Source organism: Manis pentadactyla, chromosome 10 (assembly GCF_030020395.1).
Source record: "Manis pentadactyla isolate mManPen7 chromosome 10, mManPen7.hap1, whole genome shotgun sequence".
NCBI classification, from domain to species: domain Eukaryota; kingdom Metazoa; phylum Chordata; class Mammalia; order Pholidota; family Manidae; genus Manis; species Manis pentadactyla.
The window spans coordinates 76164440-76189431 of NC_080028.1; the positions used below are offsets into that span (position 1 = coordinate 76164440).

At 41.8% G+C, this 24992-nt stretch overlaps 3 protein-coding genes across 9 annotated transcripts in view; 1 reads left to right on the plus strand and 2 right to left on the minus strand.

Moving 5' to 3' along the window:
• The window catches only part of LDAF1 (lipid droplet assembly factor 1), a 30496-nt gene extending 20563 nt beyond the window's left edge, over positions 1-9933 (minus strand). The window contains 3 exon segments of the mRNA XM_057487002.1: positions 4703-4785; positions 4787-4863; positions 9844-9933. Coding sequence (XP_057342985.1) covers positions 4703-4785; positions 4787-4863; positions 9844-9933 — 250 coding nt within the window.
• Positions 1-9980, minus strand: part of ANKS4B (ankyrin repeat and sterile alpha motif domain containing 4B) — an 89981-nt gene extending 80001 nt beyond the window's left edge. The window contains exon 1 of the mRNA XM_036899235.2: positions 9844-9980. The gene's annotated coding sequence lies outside the window, so the exon portion shown is untranslated. The remainder of the gene's footprint in view (positions 1-9843) is intronic.
• Positions 9981-12757: 2777 nt separating this feature from the next.
• Positions 12758-24992, plus strand: part of DNAH3 (dynein axonemal heavy chain 3) — a 197738-nt gene continuing 185503 nt past the window's right edge. For 5 of the 7 annotated variants that reach the window (XR_005027501.2, XM_036899295.2, XM_057487004.1 and 2 more), the window contains exon 1: positions 12758-13119. Coding sequence is in view for 3 of the 7 variants with exons in the window: in XM_036899295.2 (XP_036755190.2) it covers positions 13060-13119 (60 nt within the window). In the remaining 4 variants the exon portion in view is untranslated. Of the gene's footprint in view, positions 13120-14971; positions 18869-24992 lie in introns of those variants that run through there. The other 2 variants (XM_057487005.1, XM_057487006.1) reach the window with 2 other exon arrangements.

Genomic DNA, 24992 nt, shown 5'->3' on the forward strand with positions numbered 1-24992 from the left:
AAACTCATCAACATCATCCACTACATCAACATATAGAAGGACAAAAATCACATGATCATCTCCATAGATGCTGAAAAAGCATTTGACAAAATTCAACATCCATTCATGATAAAAACTCTCAATAAAATGGGAATAGAGGGCAAGTATCTCAACGTAATAAAGGCCATATATGACAAACCCACAGCCAACATATTTAAGATCAAAAAGTTGAAAGCTTTTCCTCTAAGATCAGGAATAAGACAGGGATGTCCAATGTCCCCACATTAATTCACCATAGTACTGGAGGTACTAGTCACGGAACTCAGACAACACAAAGAAATAAAAGGAATCCAGATCAGCAAGGAACAAGTTAAACTGTCACTGTCTGCAGATCACATGATATTGTACATAAAAAAACCACAAAGAATCCACTCCAAAACTACTAGAACTAATAACTGAATTCAGCAAAGTTGCAGGGTACAAAATTAATACACAGAAATCTGTGGCATTCCTATATACTAACGATCAACTAGTAGAAAGAGAAATAATCAGGAAAACAGTTCCATTTACAACTGCATCTAAAAGAATAAAATACCTAGGAATAAACCTAACTAAGAAGGTGAAAGACCCATACCCTGAAAACTACAAGAAACTCTTGAGAGAAATTAATCACCAATAAATGGAAAGACATCCCATGCTCATGGGTAGGAAGAATTAATATTGTCAAAATGGCCATCGTGCTTAAAGTAATCTATAGATTCAATGCAATTCTTATCAAAATACCAACAGCATTCTTCAAAGAACTGGAACAAATTATTCTAAAGTTCATATGGAACCATAAAAGACCCCGAATAGCCAAAGCAATCCTTAGAAAGAAGAATAAGATGGGGGGGATTATGCTCCCCGACTTCAAGCTCTACTACAAAGCCACAGTAATCAAGAAAATTTGGTACTGGTACAAGAAAAGATCCATAGATCAATGGAAGAGAATAGAGTTCAGATATAAACCCACACATATATGGCCAATTAATATAAGATAAAGGAGCCATGGATATATAATGGAGAAATGAAATCCTCTTTAACAGCTGGTGTTGGCAAAATTGGGCAGCTACATGTAAGAGAATGAAACTGGACTACTGTCTAACCCCTCACACAAAAGTAAACTTGAAATGGATAAAATACCTGAATGTAAGTCATGAAACCATAAAACTCTAGAAGAAAATATATGCAAAAGTCTCTTGAATATTAAGATGAGAAACTTTTTCCTGAACAAATCTCCTTGGGTAAGGGAAACAAAAGCAAAAATGAACAAATGGGACTACATCAAACTAAAAAGCTGCTCTACAGCAAAGGACACCATCAGCAGAACAAAAAGGCATCCAACAGTATGGGAGAATATATTTGCAAATGACATATCCAATAAGGGGTTAACATCCAAAATATATAAAGAGCTCATATGCCTCAACACCCAAAAAGCAAATAACCTGATTAAAAAATGGGCAGAGGATCTAAACAGATGCTTCTCTAAAGAAGAAATTCAGATGGCCAATAGGCACATGAAAAGATGCTCCACATCGCTAACTATCAGAGAAATGCAAATTAAAACCACAATGAGATATCACCTCACACCAGTTAGGATGGCTGACATCCAAAAGACAAGCAACAACAAATGCTGGTGAGGATGCAGAGAAAGGGGAACCCTCCTACACCGTTTGTGGGAATGTAAATTAGTTCAACCATTGTAGAAAGCAATATGGAGATTCCTCAAAAAATTAAAAAATAGAAATACCATTTGACCTAGGAATTCCACTCCTAGGAATTTACCCAAAGAAAACAAGATCCCATATTGAAAAAGACATATGCACCCCTATGTTTATTGCAGCACTATTTACAATAGCCAAGAAATGGAAGCAACCTAAGTGTCCATCATAGATGAATGGATTAAGGTGTGGTACATATACACAATGGAATATTATTCAGTCATAAGAAGAAAAACAAATCCTACCATTTGCAACAACATGGATGGAGCTAGAGGGTATTATGCTCAGTAAAATAAGCCAGGTGGAGAAAGATAAGTACCAACTGATTTCACTCATTTGTGGAGTATAACAACAAAGCAAAAACTGTAGGAAAGAAAACAGAAGCAGACTCACAGCACTCAAGAATGGAATAGCGGAAAGGCAGTGGGGAGGGTGGGCAGGAAAAGAGGGAGAAGGGGATTAGGGGATATTATGATTAGCACACATAATATAAGGGGGGCACAGGGAAGGCAGCGTAGCAAAAAGACAAATATTGACGCTATAGCATCTTGCTACGCTGATGGACAGTGACTGCAATCAGGTGTGTGGGGAGACTTGATAATAGGGGGAATGTAGTAACCACAATGTTGCTCATGTGAAACCTTCTTAAGATTGTATATCAATGATGACTTAATAAAAATAATAATAATAAATAAATTAAGCATTTAAAAAAATCCCCTCTGAAAATCCTTTAGGAGGGTTGCCGATTATAGAAAAACACTACCTTCCAATAATTTCAACATAGCTGGTTTTCTCTCCAGCATTTAAACTGATCACCATTCCTTCAGCTGAGGCCCTAGATGAGGCATTTAGAAGCCATAATGTAGGAACAAAATCCATATATTCAAACACAAGATTCACACTCAGTGTGGAGAGACACTCAGACTCTGAAGAGGAGAAGGGATCAAGACAGACTGTGGGAACACCAGATTCACGGCTGCCAACCACCCCGATTACAGGCCTGCTGAGCAGAATGGTGGCCCATTGTTTTTGTTGTTCCCCACCCCTGAGGACACCTTAATTTGAATATTTATAAATTTAATGGGTATTTTTTTTAAAGGAATCAATAATTACCTCATAGAGTAGCCATGACAGCAAAATGAGTAATCATGTGTGGTGGATAATAATAGCAATTTTTGTGTTTGAAACTCCAGTGTAAATTCACATTTGATGTCTGACATGTATGGAAACTGTGAGGAACACCTGCCTCTTACAGTTTGCCTTCTACACACTGACTGGGATTAGGGTATTATTTGTGAAAATCCCTCCAAATGGTAAACATTAAATTAGTGCATAGACATGCATTTACCTGGAAGAAAACTAGTTGACAAGGCTGGAGACCACAATGTAGGGCACATGACTGTCCCCAGCATGGCAAGCAACATGAAGCCCAGACCACAGAGGACACAGAGCAGTGAGAGGCTGCCCACAGAGATGACTAGTCCTAGGGGAGAGCAAGGTTAGGAGGAGCACTCATGTAAAACAGGTTGAAAGCTATGAGACCCTGGGCCACTGTGTTGACAATGACGACTGCCTCAGATTTTTCCACTGAAGAGAATTCCCGTAAAAATCCAAGTTTCTGGCATCTCTTAAAAAAGGAGGTTATCTACCTACCCATGTGGGTACCACTGCAAGGCAAGGGTTATATGGCAAACATCCTTCCCCTTGCTGTGGGAGTGGTCAAATAATCTAGTACTCTACCCCCACGGCCACAGTGACATTGTCAGGAATGGGCCCTGGATAGGAAGGAAGGCAGAGAGTATAAGCAGATGCAATGCCTTGTCACAAAGATGTCAAAATCCTAGATCAGTGATTTTCAAAGCGTGGCCAACAACACTGTATAAGAATCAGATGCATTAGGAAGGCATGTTAAAAATTCAGATTTCTGGACCCCACTCCAGATCTACCAAATAAGAATCTCCAGATGAGGCCTGGAAGTTAGCATTTTCAAAAGGCAAGTAAGACTCATGTATACTCAAGTTCAAGAACCACTGCTCTGAAGGCTTTGCACACGCTGTGCCTTCTATCTGGAAAGACCTTCCTTGCCCAAAGGAAACAAAGTTTTAATACATCTTAAAGTCCTGTTCTTCTGTAAAGCTATGCACAATACCACTAAAATGCAGGGGCTTCTTTCTTTCTAAATTTAGTTTTGTTATAGTTTTCATGAAGTCATTTGCCCATCTATCCATCACTATTTACTGAGTAACCACTCTGCCAGGCTGTATTTGGCTATCTGCCTACCGTGCTAACCTTCTGCCTCAAGTGTAACTGCTTTTTCACAGTCCCCTGGGCATGAAAACAACTCTGGGTGCTCCTATCCCTGGGAAGCCATAGGATGGGTCCAAAGGTGATCACCTCACCCAATGGCAACCATCTCTTTGACCAGTGTCTTGGGCTTTGAGATCTGATTTGAAAAGGCAAACTGAGCCAATCAGATTTGCTTTCTGAGTAATCTGAACTTAGCAACACAGAGAAATAGACAGTTGGTGGTGGCACTTCAGGAGGAAAAGTAGAGAACGGAGAACATCAGTACTAGCAGGGCACCTCTCATGCAACAGATGCTAAATATACTAGCTGTGGAGTGAATGTCCTTGCTGTTTAATGACAGCATTCATGGAGAAGCTACTCTGTGCCATGCATCCTAATACTCCTTGGAACTAGTTTCCAAACTAGACAGTATTATTATATCCCCATTCCATACATGAGGAATTTGAGGCTCTGAGGGTAAATAACTTCTCCAAAATTATGCTGGCTGAGGTGGGATTCCAGTGTGGGCTCCAGAGTTTATGTTTTAACTATTCTGATAAGGTGCCTTGGTGAATATGATTTTGACAAGAACCTTTCACAAGAGTGGCTTATGCCCAATAAACACTGTCATCCTGACTGAGTCACTGTACAAAGTAGTGAAGAACTGAGCAGGATACCTTCTAGTAATATAACTCCCACAAAAGCAGCCACGGAGGTAAGAACCACGAGGAGCAGGAAGAACCCAACAGGGATGGCTGATAAACTCCAGCACGATGAGGGCCAGAAAAGAATGCCTGTCCAGGAACTGACCCACTGGAGACTTCATAAAGGCCACCACCTGTGGGCAAAAGGGAAAGAGCCAGGACTGAATGCCATGTCAAACCCAGGTCAAAGGACCTGCTCGAGCTGCAGGAAGTACAACCAGTAAAGTTGAAGGCTCATACATGAGAAGTCAACAGTAATAGTCCTCCCAAGGCATGAGTCACCCCAGTAACAACTAAGGCAACTGTGGACAGATGGCAAGTTTTAGGGCCCTACCCAACCTCAAACCTTGTGAAAGGAGGAAAGACCCAGTCATGGTTCCACTGCTTAACATACACCCTCTCAGAAGACGCCCTCAGCACGTGTGCACTGATGCAATGTACATACAATTTGCCTCCCACTTCACAGCTGAGGTTTCATAGCTGAGGTCACTATAAGGCATGGAGAGGTTAAATACTGGCTACTTGGCATTACCTAGGAGCTTGTTAGAAATGTAGCCTCTCAGGCCCTGCCCCGGACCTACAGTATCAGATTCCACTTTTTAATGAGGTCCTCAGGTGATCTGTGCACACATTTAAGTTTGAGAAACAATGGGACTAAATGACTTTTCTAGAGTCACGCAGTTTCCAAGTGACAAAATGTAGACATTCAAAACTAAATTTTTTCATTCCAAATGTCAAATGCTTGCAACAGCTGCCACCTCATTAGGAAAAAGTGCTTTTCTTTTATCAGTCTGGACACTATAGCCAGGTCACATCCTGACTACTACTGCATACATATGCTGCATTAACTAGTAGGTTATCTTCCTTCATCAGGCAAAATGGGTTTTTGGATCTGGCTCAATGGGGGAGGGCTGTTTTAATACAGAGAAGACCTTGGGCATCTCCACAAGGATGGGTCTCCTCTCCCTTCTTAGTACCCATGCTGTCTTTCTCTGGGTACTGGCATACAAGTCCCTGTTCCCTTGAAATGTTCCATCATTCCAAAACTTTTCCCCATCAAAACTGGTCCTTTCTGTGTCTCATAGGCCAGTAGCTGGAATGCAGACCTAATTCAAGCTACTGTTCACAGGACACTACCCAAACACATGTGCCTCCTAGGAATAGCTGTTCACCCGTGATTCAAATGGTGGGCATTTGGGGGCAAGTGGGAAGGTAGGAGGGTTTTATAGGTTGAGTTGTCAGTAACCAAAGCACAGGGCTCATTCTGCTTAACTAGAAAAGGTTATTCCAAAAAGCTATGGGTCTGAGGACTTCAGCATTGCCTCCTGGTAAATCTTGAGGCATGACAAATTTCACCTCCTGCCAGGCCACAAAATGGCAAAATGCCCACTGGCTACATTGCCTCCAGCCACTCCTCTCTGACAAAATGTTCTCTAGCCAGAGGCAAGGATACCAGGAATCACCTGAGCTGGGAATGCCCAGCTAGGGTCCTCTAGTATCAGAACCCCCATCTAGTATCAGACCCAGAGATTCTATGGGCGTAAGCAAACTGCCCAAGGTTCAGATAAAGGCGATTTATTTTAAAATGCACACGAGTATGGGAGGTTCCAAAGTAGGAACGTGGCCAGCATTCAAGGACACGAGGCTCTATCTGGGACTATTCAGGAGACAGGCCAATTCCCTGGTGTTAGAATGTAAAAGGTAATCAGCACCCATGGTCCCTTGCTACCAGAGGTGGAGGGCTCAGGATTATTTAAAACCACTGGTAATGACAAGTCCAAGGTGCTATGTGACAGTTTCTCCCAAATTATGGTCCCTGGGTGCCAATAGGTACGTTGTGATTCAGGGTTGGCACACAGATGCCAAGGAGGTCATTCAAAAACATCCTTTATGGAAGGAAAGGAACGGCATGGGAGCAAAACTATTTTGTCACAGGTAAACCACATAAGGAGATGCCATCAGAGAGCATCTGTCCAGCCCAGGCTCCATATCTCTCTTCCCTCATTTCTGAACACTGTCTCCTCCCAGAGCAGAGGTAGGCCCCTGAAGCTGTGTTTGTATCAATGAAATGAAAAGCCCCAGCTCAGACACCACCTCCCTGGCACAGGTGACTTTATCAAACAGATTCTTGCTCCTAGGAATTGGGCACTCTCAGACCAGGTCCCTTAGAGGATGTCAGATGGGAGCTGAGGGAGACGTGGGGAGCTGAGGGTGCCAGCCTGGCAGTCATGTCGGCCTGCATGAATGGAAGAGCCAACGGAGCCAGCTGCAGAGGAGAATGAAGCAGATACATGAGGAAAAGCTACAGCGAGAAGCAACATGGTCCAAGACAGGGTGCTGAGAGTTACCTCTAACCATTGTGACCTGCCAGACCCTGGTTCAAACCCCTCCTAAGGCTAGGCCCTGCTTCATTTATTGTCCATGGCTTCTAAGATACCCTAACATTTCCCAAAAGGCTCGGCAAGTCTCACCATTTGTTTCCTTGCTTGCTTAAGCTATTTTTCTGCCTAAAAGTAAGATAATTCAGACTTAATGAAGTATTCCAGAGAGTTCTTGGAGGGATGATAGAGTTGCTTCACAAACACTCCAGCTGGAAGCCACTTATTCCTATCTTGAATTCAAAAGGTTTATTAACTCTGAGGAAAGGTTAAAAATTACTTGGGGGAAGAAATCATAAACATCTCAGAAATGGGGGGATAGCTATATAAATTTGGTATGTCAATCTGATGGAAAGTTCTATTAGTAAAAGCAATTGTTCTGAATACCTGCATTTCATTATGGAAAAAAAAATCAAGCAAAAATAAAAATACGGAATTGTATCTGCCACAATTACAACTATCATATGTAAAAAGGGCAGATTGAAGGGGTATAATAATCATTATCATCATCACCACCACCACTACTGGATTACTTAGTGATAGGTTTACAAGTGATCTGCTTTCCTTTTCCCTCCAATATTACTCTATTAGATTAATACAATTAACATTAATTAACTCAATTAATACAATAAAAAGTCTTAAAGAAACTACCTCAGGACTACCTAAAGGACATGAGGGCTTAGTCAACTGGTAATCTGTCCCATCATCCTGGGAGTCAGCTGGCCTGGAAGTTATCTATCCCATATCTATTCCAATGACCATCGCTGAGGACCGAAGATGAAGAAGTGGAGAAGCTGAAACACCTACTTCAGAAGACATATGTGAATATTAAATAAGACATGCCAAGTGCCTTGTATGGTGCTTGGAATATAGAAACTGCTCAATCAATATTAACTAATATACAGTCAATCCTTATTATTTGTGAATTCCATATTTGCAAATTCACCCACTTGCTAAAATCAGTATAACCTCAAATCAGTATTTGTGGTGCTTCTGTGGACATAAATGTAGCACATGTTGAGCTGAAGTTGAATGAGGTGACAGGCTGCTGTCCTGTTTCAACTCTTTAAACAACTGTCCTTCTCAAGGCCTATTTAGCACTGCCTTTTTTCCCCACATTTTAATGTTTTTTGTTGGTGATTTTGCCATTTAAATGGCACCTTAAGGCAAAAGTGATATCTAGTGCTTGTTAGTGTAAAAAGGCTGTGATGTGCCTTACAGACAAAATACATGTATTGGGTAAGCTTCATTCAGGCATGAGTTACAGTGCTGCTGGCCATGAGTTCACTGTTAATCAACAATATACATTAAATAAGGTACCTTTAAATAGAAGTATATATAAAGTAGGTTATGTATTACTCAGTTAATTAAAATATTGCAACAAGAGTTTGGTAGAACCTAATCCTGTATTTTGCCTAGAAGCAGTATTGCTAATTTATCATTTGAGGTAACTTTTTTATAACATAACAAACACATATAATGAAAATCAACAGTATATGTGGATGAGCATGAGGACCTTTCTTACTGAGCTAACTTTTAGTAACAAGAGTCTCATCCTGCTGACTAGAAATCTGCTTGCTCAATTTAAAAATAGCTTAAATCCACAGAGGGCCAGAGGCATTTTGGGATGAATCCAGAAAAGATCTCTACAGAGTACATTGCTCTCCACTGCAAAATGGTGTCTCCTCCAATAGACCATAGCGGAACTGTGCCATCCAACACAAAAAATAGGTAATACAGTTCATTCTGTCACATATACATGTGTATTTTATGAATATATTGGATAGAAAAAGTCCAGAAGGACATACAACAAAATATTAATAATATTATCTCTGAGAGCTATTATTTTTTCCCTGACAAAATGCTGCAAGGCATATAAAATAAAGCAATAAAGATAAATAAGTAAGAAAGCAGAATATACTCTCTCGACTCCCATTGCTATTGAATTGGCTACTGAATACCTGAAAAGTGGCTAATTTGAATTGAAGAGTGCTGAAAGTGTAAAATACACACTGGATTTCAAAGACTTGGTACAAAAAAGAATGTAAAACATCTCAGTAACTTTTTTTATTAATAATTTATAATGAGTATGTGCTGAAATGGTATTTTAGATACATTAGGTTAAATGAGCTACATTATTAAAATTAATTTCACCTGCTTTTTACTTTTTAAATGTGGCTACTAGGAAATTTTAAATTACATATGTGGCTCACTTCATATGTCACTGGACACTGGTTTCTAGTGGTACACTAGACTCAAATCAAGACAGCTTTAGCCCCTCACCTTCACAGTAACAGGTCAAAACTACAAAACAGAAAAAGATGGTATCTGTGGCACAAACTAAGAGTTGGCTCTCTATATCCAGCTTAAGAATTTTATTTGCTGCAAGGGGTGGTCATATAATTAAATTTTGGCCTGTGAGATGTAATCTGAAGTGCTGTATGTGTGACGGCCATGAAGTTTCCTCAAATTGGAGGTGGCTTGCAATTCTCCTCATTCCCACCCCCTACCCTACCCTATTGCCTGGAATGTGGATACACAATGGCTGATGCTCTAACAGCCATCCTGGACAATGAGTTTGATGGTCACAATTTAAACAAGACTGGGTAGAGAGCTAGGAAAATTCCTGTGCTGCCTCTAAACTTTTTCTACTTGAGAGATAAATACCTTTCTCTGGTATGTTTAAGCTAGTGCTATTTTGGGATTTTCCAATATACATCCTGATTTGAAACTGACCTTACTCTGGAGGGACTCTATTAGCAAAGACAGCTTCCTCTGCAGCTCCTGCAAGTCCTTTGAGGTATTCAAGGGCTCCTCTTTCACCATGTTCAAACTCACTTCAGTCTTTTTAGGGATTAATTCTTCTACCAATAAGCTCTCCAGTGCAGTGGGCAGGCAAGTCTCTCATGTCACCCTCTCTTGCTGTCACTGGAGAAAAAAAAAAAATTATCTTAAAGCATTAGAAATCTTCACCCAACTAGTTCACCAAGAACTTCTACCACCTCACACACTGATGGTGAGTGCAGATGGAGGGTAGTTTGGTGATATCTCTATCAAAGTTTCTATACACCTTGATACAACTTATTTTCTAGGAACCTGAAGGAAATAACCAAACAGGTATATCAAAATGTACCAAAAGGATGTGCAGTGGACCCTGTTATAATATGTAAAAATAGCAAAACTAGAAAGAAGCTATGTGCTGTGGACCCTGTTATATAAAAATAGCAAAACACTAGAAAGAAGCTAACTGTCCATTAATAAGAAATTGGTTAAATAATGATAAATTCATACAATATTGTACAGTCATTAAAATGATCACATGGCTATTTAGTGACATGAAAATATGGCCATAAGAGAAAAAAATTATAAAATATTCCATAGTAAAGGATCTAAGACATGTAAGAAAATGTTATGGTATTATCTCTGAGAGTTTTTTAGCCTGACAAAATACTGAAAAGAATATCTAAGAAAGGAAGCTGAATACAGTTGTTCAAGCCCCATTGCCCTTTTTCTTTTTTTAACCAGAAAGCCTTTCTCAAACAGGGGCACTGGCCGGTTTCTTTATTTACTACCCACACTAAACAGGTTGGTTCCCAATCACACTGTGCCATAAATAATTTTCTATTTACTCATGTGTAAATCTCTTCTCCTTAACAAGAGAAGTGCCTCATATGGAGACCTTGTCACAACTATACTCTAACTTAGCAGACTGGAATTTCTAGGACTGTTCCAATCTCATATATTATTTATTTTTAATAAAAGCAACATTTTAAATTAGATATCTATTTTTTTAATCCTTGTTTGATTTTCACATAAACAAGTATATCCTTATTTCATATTTCCCAGAACTGTAAAGCTGGACACAGAGATATCTTTGCCATTTCTCTAGGACAACTGACCTCCTGACTGACAGTACAAACACCTAAAAGAGTCTGTCACAGTAGCCAAAATTAACTGAGATCCTCACATTTAAACCTCACATAATTTACCAAAATCAACGGAGAGATCCTCACATTTGTTTATCACGGTAATTATGTGAGTTACAGGGGGTAAATTATTTTTAAAATAAGTATAATTAAATAATATCATATATGATCTAGTATGCAAATTAAAGCACATTTTAATCAGCTAGAGATCCTCTGCTACAATCCCTTTTGTTAAACAGGGACCCTTTGGACCAGGAAGGACTAACCCCTCTACCCCTTATTCTGTCTTTAAAGCTGCTGCTGGCATTGATGTTGAATTGGGGGATGTTCCCAATGCTCAGCTCCCCTAATCTCATCTCTACAACAGGCAGAAATAAACCCAGTTCTCCTTATAGGGCTCCCGGGGCCTGGGAAACCCAAGGCGCACCCGTAACTGGTTTGAGAAGCCGATGTGGGGAAACGTGGGTAGAATGCCATGGGCCACAGCCATTAAACGCATCCACTTGGTCACTAATCCCCAGGCCCCTTGGTCACCAAATCCACGAAAGGGTCTCCCCAAGCACTGAATAGTCTCCAGGAGAGGAGACGGCGACCCCTTAACCCAGCGCAGCCCACAAGTTCCCCTTCTCAGCGCCTTCCGGGCTGAGCCGAGATCATCGGCCAACCGGCGCTCCCCTCCACGGTTCCCCAAACACCGTCGGCTCTCCACACATTCCCCCACCTCCACTTTCGGGGGTCAAAGGCTTCCCTGAACGCTCCAGCGGGGAGGGAGAGGGGCGGCATCTCCGGCTGGGGGACAGTAACTGTGGGGCGCCTCAGGCCTACCCAGGCCGCCCCGGGCAGACGCGACTGGGAGCGAGCGCCCAGTTTCCCGAGATCCGAGGGGAGGCGGAAAGGGGTGTGAAGCAGGTGGAGGGGGGCTTCGCGCCCGAGGGAGCACTGAGACTGAGAAACAGGACCTCAGGGGGAGTCGAATACCTATCATTAATCGGGGGAGGGAGAAGAATCGCCTTTGGGACTTGGAGAGTCCCTCTCTTCAGTGAGGAAAGGAGGGCACACACGTTTACTAACCCCGGGGACGCGGTTTGGAGACTCCGCAGCCAGGCTTCCCAAGAAGAGGCAAGGGTCTCGGAGTGGGATAGTGCTGAGAATCCTCTACCAAATCTTGTGGTAGGTGCATGTGTGCGTGAGCGCGCTCTCTCAGCCCGTCCCAGGGGCTCAGAAGGATGACCCTCTTCTTACCAAACTGTGATCGAGGGCCGAAGGCGAGGCGTACCAAGGCCCTCCCAAGCCCCGTCCCCACTCTCCTCCGTTCGCCCAGCGGCCAAGGGTACAGCCTGCCGGGGCACTAGATATCCCCGCGCCCACGCTTCGAGCTCTCACCTGGCGGGGAAGGCCGCGCGGCCTCATGTGCGCAGGCCGAGCCCAGCGAGGGGCCGGCGGAGGAGGAAGGAAGGCGTGGCGGGGCGGGGACCTCAGACCTTCCTCACACATCGCGTCCCGCGCGCCGCCTTCCTCCGCCCCGCAGCCGCGGGATCCGCCCCCCGCCGGCCTCCCTCCGCCCTGCCCCGCCCCGCATCCCCTCCGCCTTCCTCCACCCCATCCACCTACACCGCCTTCCTCCACACCCTCCACCTCCGCCCCGGGCCCCGCCCCCCGCCGGCCTCCCTCCGCCCCGCCCCGCCCCCCTGTCGCCTTGCTCCGCGGGCCTCCACCACCCGCCAAGGCCTTGGCGCTGCGCCCCGGCTTCTCATCTCTGGGCTCTTGACGCCGGCGTCTGGAAAGCTCCCGCAAAGGCCCCCCAAGCTACCGCACTGCGCCGGGCCCTGTGCGAAGCGCGCTCTCCCTCAGCCTTGTGGAGCCACCCGGAAAAGCCCTGAGACGTTTACAGAGGAGGAAACTGAGGCCCAGAGAGAGTTGCCCTTCCTACACTCCTGACTTTAAGTGAGAGTGCTCAGGTCCCCGTCACAGGTGGACTGGAGCTGAGACTGGGTTATCGCAGTGTCTTAGTGCCGCCTCTGCCTAAATGCCTACACCTGAACCACCTCTTCTGGAAGACTCTCTGGAGCTCAGGACACAAGATGAGGTACGCTTGACGGGAAGGTTTTATTCATTTCTTCTTAAATGAAAATGTCGTGAGCCCGTGAGAGCCTTAAAGATGGATTAGATTACTGTCTCCATTTTTTATAGGTGAAAAAGTATAAACCCGAGACCCTCAGTTCATAGTCAGAGGTGGAACACAGGTTCCCTGGCCTCAAATCTAGTCCAAAAAAGCAGGCTTTTCAGTGGGCAGCGCTGTTGACATTTTGGGTGAGAAAATTGTGTTGAGGGGCTGTCCTGTCCTATACATAGTACGATATTTAGCAGCATCCCTGGCCTCAAATCAGCTACATGCCGGTAGAACTCCCCTTCCCCCTGGTTGGAACAACCAAAAATGTTCTCAAACATTGACAAATGTTCCCCAAGAGGCAGTTGTCCCTGGATGAAAACCATTGCCATAGAGCAAACTGGTAAAGACCCTGAACTAGGGGGTCCAGTAGTCCTGGGTCCTGGTCTCAGGGCTGACTCTAGGTGTGTGGCCTTGGGTTAGTTACCTGTCTCGGCTTCATCTGTAAAATGATACACCTGAGCATTGGCCTGCTACTACATAGTTCTCAGGCACTTTGCATCCAGTGCTCTATGTTGACCCACTTCTCCTGTGTGACCTGTGTCCATAGCAACCTGGAAAATAACTCTCTTAGGCAAAAAGAAAAGCAGTCATGGGGTTGTAATTAAGACCGGTACAGTAAAGGCTGTAAAAAACTTAGCATCTATCTGGAACATAGGAGAGGCTCAAAAATATTTAATGATATTACTTCCAGAAACTATATTTCTAGTAATAATCAGGCTGGTGGATAGAGAGATAAGCTTGGGCATATACAAATAAGCCAAAGAATTATGCTCTAATTCCACAACAGTCCAGAAAAAGAGACCTAATGGGGAGATAAGACATGGACAGGTAAGTGGCCTAAATTAAGTTTCAGGCAGTCACCTGTGGCTTCATATGCTTTGTTCAACTTCAGTATAACAGGTTGGGGTTTTCTGTTTTGGTTTGATCTTTACTTGAGAACAAAACATTACTACCATCATTTCTTGGCAGCTGTTGCTTTGGAAAGTGGAATTGGTGCCTGCTCTGGGATTTTTGCTCAAGGGTGCCATCTAGAGGCATATCTGTGAATCCTCTGATTCCTCCCACTTGTCTTGTAGGGCCAGACAGGTTTTGCTTTTTGTTGTGTTGGCTGCCCTCCACCACATTGTGTTCCCGGATGGCCAGGATCTTAGCATCCATCCATAGTAGCAGGACTTGGCTCTTGAGGACCATTTGATGGGTCAATAAAATAAATCCATGTGCAGCCTCTTTATGCCTTTTCACAGTTAACTCTGGCTAAGCAACTGTTTCAGGCCTCAGAAAAGATCAGCCAGCCAGGAGCACTGGGTTTTGAATAAGAACTGTGTGAAAATTTCCCAGCAACAGATTGAGACCCAAAATTGTTAATACCACATAGAAGCAGACAACCTAGACCCTAGCTGTCCTCTTCTCCCAATATTGCCAGATTTAGCAAATAAAAATATAGGACACCCAGTACAATTTGAGTCTCAGATGAGCAACAGATAAGTTTTTAATGTAAATATGTCCCAAATATTGAATGAGATAAACTTACTAAAAAATTATTTGTTGTTACTTGAAATTCTAATTTAACTGATTGTCCTGTATTTTATCTGGCAGCCCAATGTCCTTGGAGTTGAAGGACTGAGGGACTTGAGACCTTCATCCTCTCTTGGGAGTTACTAAACAGTATGTGAAGTCAGAAATTCTGGTGCAGGTGAGGTGGTGGTGGTAGGGAGAAGATGGCATTTTCATTCTCTGTGATAGAGATTTTATTTAGTTTCCATCTTTCTTTAGACCACATGTAGGTTTTTGGTTAAAGCCATGGAGCAGATTCCATAATTGAGTTCAAGTTCCAACTTTGCCACTGACCTAGCTGAGTGATTTTACTTGCTTGTGTTTGCTTCTGCAACCATAAAACTTGGAATAATAATAGCACTTATTGTCTGGGTTGTTGAGAAGATTTGGAGAGATGATGCTCACTGTGTCCTGAGCACAGAGCCAGCAGATAGTATAGTTCAATAAATGGAAGCAGTTTTTATTGTTTTGATGTTTTTGAACACAGGTAGATGTAAAGCACACTAAGTTTCAGATGGAGGCATGCCTGCTACTCACAGGGTCATGGGGTTCCTTAGTACCTTACCTGACCCTTTCTAATTTTTTACTTTGTCAGGTTATAGCCACTGGCTTTTTCGGGGGGGACATTGGGTTTCATGTTCTATTATAGGAGGCCTGTAATTATCCCATTTCTGTCTCAACCAAAGTCTGAAACCCTGCCACTGGCTCATTTATTCCAAAAGCTATTTGCAATTGTATGGTAGGTAGTACAAATGTAAGAGGTGAGATACCGCAAGATTATTTTGAAAGTATGGAGAGCCCAACTTTGAGAAAGAAGTAAGGAAAGGGAGAAGTGGAAGTGTTTGGTGTTATGCAGTGCTCATTGTAGGATCTCAGAAATGTTTGTGTTCTGGACAGGTCCTTTATGGACAGAGTACTGGTCTCTGGAGTCTTAAAGACCAGTTTCAAATTGTATCAGTGTTATTCAGGTGTTGTGTCAACTTGGCAAAGTTATGTTTATCTCTCAGTTTTGGCTTCCTTGTCCATAAAATGGAGACAACATGGAGCTTAGGGAAGATTGAAAAAGCAGGTCTGCAAGCACGGCACCCTAAAAGGAGCTCAACAAGGCTTTCTTGGTTTTGAGAGAACTGAAAGTGACCTATGAATGTTTGGGGAGCAGCCAGTATTGTAACTTGTGTGTGTATGTGTACGTGTGTTTTGTGTTTATGCCAAGAATGATGTTAGCTGTGACGTCCCATGTCAGGTAACTAGACTGTCCCTTTGCCCAGGACTGAGAGGTTACCAAGATGCAGGACTTACAGTGTTAAAACCCAGGAAGTCCCAGGCAAACTGGGACAAGTTGGTAGTCTTCCTGCTATGTGCAAATGCCTTTATAGACATTATCTCATTAAATCTGCAAACCTATCTAATGAGGTAGGTACTCACATTGTTGCCATTTTATGTGAGAAAAGGACACTTGGAGAGATTAAGCAACTTGCTCAAGCCACACAGCTAATTCATGCGAAGGGCAGGATGTAAACCCAGACCTGTCCAGATCTGGAGCCCAACACTTTAACCACCATGCTCTGGGTATTTGGACTTCTCCAAAGGCACAGTCTCTTATTGCCACTCACTTCTACATTTCCAGATCATTGCTAGACACCCTCCCCATCTTCCTTTCTGTCACCAACACTTCCTGCTGCCCAACCTGGCCTCCAGCAAAGGGAGACACCAGCTGAGTCAAGCCCAGTCTTGTGTCTGGTCACAGCAGAGGTTTCCTTTCCTTAGTAACAGACGCTGAAGCCTAGTTACGGGTCCCAGGATCTGGGTACATGCACCTCAAATACTAAAACAGCTCAGAGAGTAGAGAGGAGTTCAGGCTGCCAAGGATATTGTTTGGTGGGGTACTTCCTCCCTCTCCTCTCTATTAATATGTAACTCTGCTTCAGTTTTTCCTCTACAGTGAACTCAGTGTGTTCCTGGAAAAGTTCTATGAGAGGAGCCACTCAGTAGAAGGGAAGAGTGGCCAGAGCAGGAGTTGGAACCACAGCAAAATGCTCAGCAGCACTCCAATGCCGTCTGTTCATTTTCTAGCTTCCCTTCCTCTCCTTTCCTACCAGGGGACTCCTCAGGGGGCTAAAGTCTGTGACCTCAGAGAGGAAGCCTTGTGAACAGAGTTCAGAATGTCTTGAAAGTTCCATTTTCAGTGTCATCCCCACTGTGGCAAAACGAAGTGTGAATTTCAGAGCCACTGGTAGGAGAGGATCATCTCTGGAGAAACTAAGAGTACTTTATTCATTTTTTTAAATAGTTCCAATTAGAATGAACAATACAAGTAACATGGATTGCTCATCTCAAAAGGTGGGTATGAATTTTAAGGTGTATTTTTTTTATTCTGTATTTTCAACATACAGAGAACTTGGGAATGGGAGAGAAGGGGATGTTTTTATCATAGACCAATTGTAATGTCAGATCCCCTTGAATGAGCAAGTACACTAATCACATTCTTTTATTGTGTCTTTGGAAGTATGCTTTTTGCTGGTTTGGGCTCTTGGACATCCTCAAATTTTGCTGTGAAAATTTCAGGAATATAAACACTTGTTCTTTCCCTTCCAAAGCTATTAGGCCATATATCCCATACAACAGTTCCCAACACTGGATGTACCTCAGAATACCCTGGAGAGCATCTTGAAAATTTAAGAGACTTGGCCTTATTCCCAAAGATTCTGAACCAGAAGGTTTGGAGTGGGACTCTGGAATCTGTGTTTTTAACTAGACTCTGCTGTTGCAGGTCCTCAGCAAACATTTGGGACTGGCCACTGTGAAGGACCTGCACATATAACATGTAGTCAGAAATAAGCCACCAGAAAGTAACAGTTCCGCCCGGTGTAGATGCCAGAATATTGGTTGTAAAAGCCAAGATCCACTAGGTTGCCATATATTGAAATGCCTAAAGGTGCATTTTAAATTGAAACTTTATGAAATAAAAGTGGATTTATTGATAATGACTGGGCCCACCCCCTGAATTGAAAACTCCCTGCAATTTGCCAGAGAAATACTTAAACATTAATACTTTTAACAAACCATTTTGAAGAGCTGGATAGCTCTTTAAAAAATCTTCATCTCTTTCCCCTAGAAGGTACCACAGAGAATTCTTAGCCAGGTGTGGTTAAGAAAACTCTGTTTTGTTCTGGAATGATTTCTGATCTGCTGATCTTGTTGTGTCCTGTGTGTTCCCATTCTGTGGACTGAGATGTGTACTGCTGTCGGTATTTTTGGCTCTGTGTGTATAAGCCTTAGTCTGTGCCTGTTGAGTAGCTCAAAATTTAATTTGTTCTTCAGAGGCTCTGCTTCTCTCCATTGTGTTCTAAAAAATGTTTAATGTTGGCTTACATCTTTGCAAAGTGTTGTTTTGCTTTCCTTATTATCCCCAGGATTGTTTATCTCTTTAATGACTGAGCTGCCTCTGTGTCCATTTGTTGACTGACCATCTCTTAGTATGGAGGAACATAAATATAATTCAGTGGCTGAGACCTAAAAGGGAATCTATGGTCTCAAGTTACTGAGAAGTCCAAACTGGATCCAGAGGTCCAGCTGACGTCACTGGGAGTCTTTCACCTCCTGGTGGCTCTGCTTTCTTCTATGTTGACTTTATACTAAGGAAGACTTTTTCCCCATAAGACATAAGGCTGAGATGGCTGTTGAGAGTGCCCCTTTTTTAATAGCTCTGGTGAAAGTGTCAGGAGAGACTCTGATCAGCCCAGGATGGGACATGTGCCTGTCCCTGAATGAGTAGCTGTATCTAGGAGGCTGGTGTATTCTCATTGGCCAGACCTGTGTCACATGCTCTTCCCTGCAGCCAGGGGATGGGATTAGCCCAGTGTACAACATAGACTGAAATTAGAACCAGTTATGTCTGCTAGGACTCTTTCCACTTCTTTTGGTAGGAAGAGTAACTTCCCCATTAGTGTCAGTGCTGAAATTTGCTTTATCCCAACCATGAGAAGCATGAATGCCAGAATTCCTCTGAAGTAATGTTAACATCATCCTCCATTGCAAAAGGCCAGGGTTTTTTGGTTTAACTATTCATTCCCTGTCTTGTAACTTACTCAAGATGTCCGGAATTTGTGGTGTTGGCTTGTTATTCTTTTTTTTTTTTTTTTTTTTTTTTAAATAATTATTTTTTATTGAAGGGTAGTTGACGCACAGTATTACATTACATTAGTTTCAAGTGTACAACACAGTGGTAGAACATTTATATACATAATTCTAGGTTCCAGCTATCACCCTACCAAGCTGTTACAATATCTTGACTATATTCCTTATGCTATACATTACATCCCGGTTACTTATTTATTTTACCATTGGAAGTCTGTCCTTTTTTTTTTTTTTTTTTTGTGAGGGCATCTCTCATATTTATGATCAAATGGTTGTTAACGACAATAAAATTCTGTATAGGGGAGTCAGTGCTCAATGCACAATCATTAATCCACCCCAAGCCTAATTCTCGTCAGTCTCCAATCTTCTGAGGCATAACAAACAAGTTCTTACATGGAGAACAAATTCTTACATAGTGAATAAGTTACATGTTGAACAGTACAAGGGCAGTCATCACAGAAACTTTCGGTTTTGCTCATGCATTATAAACTCTAAACAATCAGTTCAAATATGAATACTCATTTGGTTTTTATACTTGATTTATATGTGGATACCACATTTCTCTCTTTATTATTATTATTTTTAATAAAATGCTGAAGTGGTAGGTAGATACAAGATAAAGGTAGAAAACATAGTTTAGTGTTGTAAGAGAGCAAATGTAGATGATCAGGTGTGTGCCTGTAGACTATGTGTTAATCCAAGCTAGACCAGGGCAATAAAACATCCACATATGCAGAAGATTTCTCTCAGAACAGGGGGGGTGAGGTTCTAAGCCTCACCTCTGTTGATCCCCAATTTCTCACCTGATGGCCCCCCTGCGACTGTGCCTGTCTTAGGTTGTCCCTCCCTTGAGGAATCTTACCTGTCTCTGGCTAACCAGTCATCTTCCGGGGCCATACAGGGAAATGTGAAGTTGGTAAGTGAGAGGGAAGCCTTATTGTTTGAAAAGGTTAGCTTTTTACTTCTTTGCATATTTATGCCCTGTGGCTTCTATGCCCAGCATTTGTCTTGAGGTATCTTTACCACTTGGAGGAGTTATGATACTCGGTAAATTTGATATGAGGCACGAATTCTATTTAAGGGTTGTAATTAGGAAGGAAGAAGAAAAGCTATAGAAGTAGCAGGCGGAAGAAAACATGGGAAGATTGATTATTTCTTTGACAAATCTTCTTGTAGAGTAACTTCAGCATATATAGGTTTTAAGCTACTACTTAAATTGCGCACACACATTAACATAATAGGAGTATAGTTACATAACCAAAGCATATCTGTAATTACCAGCCATCTCCAGTGAAACCAAGAAAACCATTAAGGCACCTTAGGCATTTGTGAAAACTTATCTATGATATGGTGGATATTGTCCAACTGAACTTGAACAGTCTGAGAGAAATCAGACAAATTAAAACAACCCATTCCTGGGGACTGTTCACATCCCATATGTTCTTTTAACAGTAAATAGTCTGTAGTTGTAAGAGTTTGGAGCGCTACAATTTGCACTTCTCCAAATTCTTGGTTGAGTTCCAACAGTATAGATCCAGTCAAATTTGTTGTTTTACTGTATGCACAGGCCAGCTTAGATATCTCCTTCCTCATTCCCATAGCAAGTCCAGGAACTGGTGGGATGAGTGCATCTACAGCTGTAGCAGTGCGTGGATCTTTTTTGGGGTTTTTTGATGATCATCTTCTGGCATGAGTCTTCCAGAGAGTGCAGATGTTGGAAGTTCTTTTTCATATCGTATCTTAGTTCATTTTCGGGGTAGCCCAATTAGGCTTTGATCCTCTGTATAAACACAAACAGACCCTTTGCCTACACTTTTATATGCCCTTTATACCCTTGTGTAGAACTCGTTGGAGGTTACCACACAGGAACTGCCCTTTTTTTTTTTTTTTTTTGCTTTGTTTTTGGTATCACTAATCTACACTTACATGACGAATATTATGTTTACTAGGCTCTCCCCTATACCAGGTCCCCCCTATAAACCCCTTTACAGTCACTGTCCATCAGCATAGCAAAATGTTGTAGAATCACTACTTGCCTTCTCTGTGTTGTACAGCCCTCCCTTTTCTCCTACCCCCCCATGCATGTTAATCTTAATACCCCCCTACTTCTCACCCCCTTATCCCTCCCTACCCACCCATCCTCCCCAGTCCCTTTCCCTTTGGTACCTGTTAGTCCATTGTTGAGTTCTGTGATTCTGGTGCTGTTTTGTTCCTTCAGTTTTTCCTTTGTTCTTATATTCCACAGATAAGTGAAATCATTTGGTATTTCTCTTTCTCCGCTTGGCTTGTTTCACTGAGCATAATACCCTCCAGCTCCATCCATGTTGCTGCAAATGATTGGATTTGCCCTTTTCTTATGGCTGAGTAGTATTCCATTGTGTATATGTACCACATCTTCTCTATCCATTCATCTATCGATGGACATTTAGGTTGCTTCCAATTCTTGGCTATTGTAAATAGTGCTGCGATAAACATAGGGGTTCACTGGTCTTTCTCAAACTTGATTGCTGCATTCTTAGGGTAAATTCCTAGGAGTGCAATTCCTGGATCAAATGGTAGGTCTGTTTTGAGCATTTTGATGTACCTCCATGCTGCTTTCCACAATGGTTGAACTAACTTACATTCCCACCAGCAGTGTAGGAGGGTTCCCCTTTCTCCACAGGCTCGCCAACATTTGTTGTTGTTTGTCTTTTGGATGGCAGCCATCCTTACTGGTGTGAGGTGATACCTCATTGTAGTTTTAATTTGCATTTCTCTGATAATTAGCGATGTGGAGCATCTTTTCATGTGTCTGTTGGCCATCTGTATTTCTTTTTTGGAGAACTGTCTGTTCAGTTCCTCTGCCCATTTTTTAATTGGGTTATTTGTTTTTTGTTTGTTGAGGCGTGTGAGCTCCTTATATATTCTGGACGTCAAGCCTTTATCAGATGTGTCATTTTCAAATATATTCTCCCATACTGTAGGGATCCTTCTTGTTCTATTGATGGTGTCTTTTGCTGTACAGAAGCTTTTCAGCTTAATATAGTCCCACTTACTCATTTTTGCTGTTGTTTTCCTTGCCCGGGGAGATATGTTCAAGCAGAGGTCACTCATGTTTATGTCTAAGAGGTTTTCGCCTATGTTTTCTTCCAAGAGTTTAATGGTTTCATGGCTTACATTCAGGTCTTTGATCCATTTTGAGTTTACTTTTGTATATGGGGTTAGACAATGGTCCAGTTTCATTCTCTTACATGTAGCTGTCCAGTTTTGCCAGCACCACCTGTTGAAGAGACTGTCATTTCGCCATTGTATGTCCATGGCTCCTTTATCAAATATTAATTGACCATATATGTCTGGGTTAATGTCTGGATTCTCTAGTCTGTTCCATTGGTCTGTGGCTCTGTTCTTGTGCCAGTACCAAATTGTCTTGATTACTATGGCTTTATAGTAGAGCTTGAAGTTGGGGAGTGAGATCCCCCCTACTTTATTCTTCTTTCTCAGGATTGCTTTCGCTATTCGGGGTCTTTGGTGTTTCCATATGAATTTTTGAATTATTTGTTCCAGTTCATTGAAGAATGTTGCTGGTAGTTTCGTAGGGATTGCATCAAATCTGTATATTGCTTTGGGCAGGATGGCCATTTTAACAATATTAATTCTTCCTAGCCATGAGCATGGGATGAGTTTCCATCTTTTAGTGTCCCCTTTAATTTCTCTTAAGAGTGACTTGTAGTTTTCAGAGTATAAGTCTTTCACTTCTTTGTTTAGGTTTATTCCTAGGTATTTTATTTTTTTTGATGCAATTGTGAATGGAGTTGTTTTCCTGATTTCTCTTTCTGTTGGTTCATTGTTAGTATATAGGAAAGCCACAGATTTCTGTGTGTTGATTTTGTATCCTGCAACTTTGCTGTATTCCGATATCAGTTCTAGTAGTTTTGGGGTGGAGTCTTTAGGGTTTTTTATGTACAGTATCATGTCATCTGCAAATAGTGACAGTTTAACTTCTTCTTTACCAATCTGGATTCCTTGTATTTCTTTATTTTGTCTGATTGCCGTGGCTAGGACCTCCAGTACTATGTTAAATAACAGTGGAGAGAGTGGGCATCCCTGTCTAGTTCCCGATCTCAGAGGAAATGCTTTCAGCTTCTCGCTGTTCAATATAATGTTGGCTGTCGGTTTATCATAGATGGCCTTTATTATGTTGAGGTACTTGCCCTCTATTCCCATTTTGCTGAGAGTTTTTAACATGAATGGATGTTGAACTTTGTCAAATGCTTTTTCAGCATCTATGGAGATGATCATGTGGTTTTTGTCTTTCTTTTTGTTGATGTGGTGGATGATGTTGATGGACTTTCGAATGTTGTACCATCCTTGCATCCCTGGGATGAATTCCACTTGGTCATGGTGTATGATCCTTTTGATGTATTTTTGAATTCGGTTTGCTAATATTTTGTTGAGTATTTTTGCATCTACGTTCATCAGGGATATTGGTCTGTAGTTTTCTTTTTTGGTGGGGTCTTTGCCTGGTTTTGGTATTAGGGTGATGTTAGCTTCATAGAATGAGTTTGGGAGTATCCCCTCCTCCTCTATTTTTTGGAAAACTTTAAGGAGAATGGGTATTATGTCTTCCCTGTATGTCTGATAAAATTCCGAGGTAAATCCATCTGGCCCAGGGGTTTTGTTCTTTGGTAGTTTTTGGATTACCGCTTCAATTTCGTTGCTGGTAATTGGTCTGTTTAGATTTTCTGTTTCTTCCTGGGTCAATCTTGGAAGGTTATATTTTTCTAGGAAGTTGTCCATTTCTCCTAGGTTTCCCAGCTTGTTAGCATATAGGTTTTCATAGTATTCTCCAATAATTCTTTGCATTTCCGTGGGGTCCGTCGTGATTTTTCCTTTCTCATTTCTGATACTGTTGATTTGTGTTGACTCTCTTTTCTTCTTAATAAGTCTGGCTAGAGGCTTATCTATTTTGTTTATTTTCTCGAAGAACCAGCTCTTGGTTTCATTGATTTTTGCTATTGTTTTATTCTTCTCAATTTTATTGATTTCTTCTCTGATCTTTATTATGTCCCTCCTTCTGCTGACCTTAGGCCTCATCTGTTCTTCTTTTTCCAATTTCGATAATTGTGACATTAGACCATTCATTTGGGATTGCTCTTCCTTTTTTAAATACGCTTGGATTGCTATATACTTTCCTCTTAAGACTGCTTTTGCTGTGTCCCACAGAAGTTGGGGCTTAGTGTTGTTGTTGTCATTTGTTTCCATATATTGCTGGATCTCCATTTTGATTTGGTCATTGATCCATTGATTATTTAGGAGCGTGTTGTTAAGCCTCCATGTGTTTGTGAGCCTCTTTGCTTTCTTTGTACCGTTTATTTCTAGTTTTATGCCTTTGTGGTCTGAAAAGTTGGTTGGTAGGATTTCAATCTTTTGGAATTTTCTGAGGCTCTTTTTGTGGCCTAGTATGTGGTCTATTCTGGAGAATGTTCCATGTGCACTTGAGAAGAATGTATATCCCGCTGCTTTTGGATGTAGAGTTCTATAGATGTCTATTAGGTCCATCTGCTCTACTGTGCTGTTCAGTGCTTCCGTGTCCTTACTTATTTTCTGCCCAGTGGATCTATCCTTTGGGGTGAGTGGTGTGTTGAAGTCTCCTAGAATGAATGCATTGCAGTCTATATCCCCCTTTAGTTCTGTTAGTATTTGTTTCACATATGCTGGTGCTCCTGTGTTGGGTGCATATATATTTAGAATGGTTATATCCTCTTGTTTGACTGAGCCCTTTATCATTATGTAGTGTCCTTCTTTATCTCTTGTTACTTTCTTTGTTTTGAAGTCTATTTTGTCTGATATTAGTACTGCAACCCCTGCTTTCTTCTCACTGTTGTTTGCTTGAAATATGTTTTTCCATCCCTTGACTTTTAGTCTGTACATGTCTTTGGGTTTGAGGTGAGTTTCTTGTAAGCAGCATATAGATGGGTCTTGCTTTTTTATCCATTCTGTTACTCTGTGTCTTTTGATTGGTGCATTCAATCCATTAACATTTAGGGTGACTATTGAAAGATATGTACTTATTGCCATTGCAGGCTTTAAATTCGTGGTTACCAAAGGTTCAAGGTTAG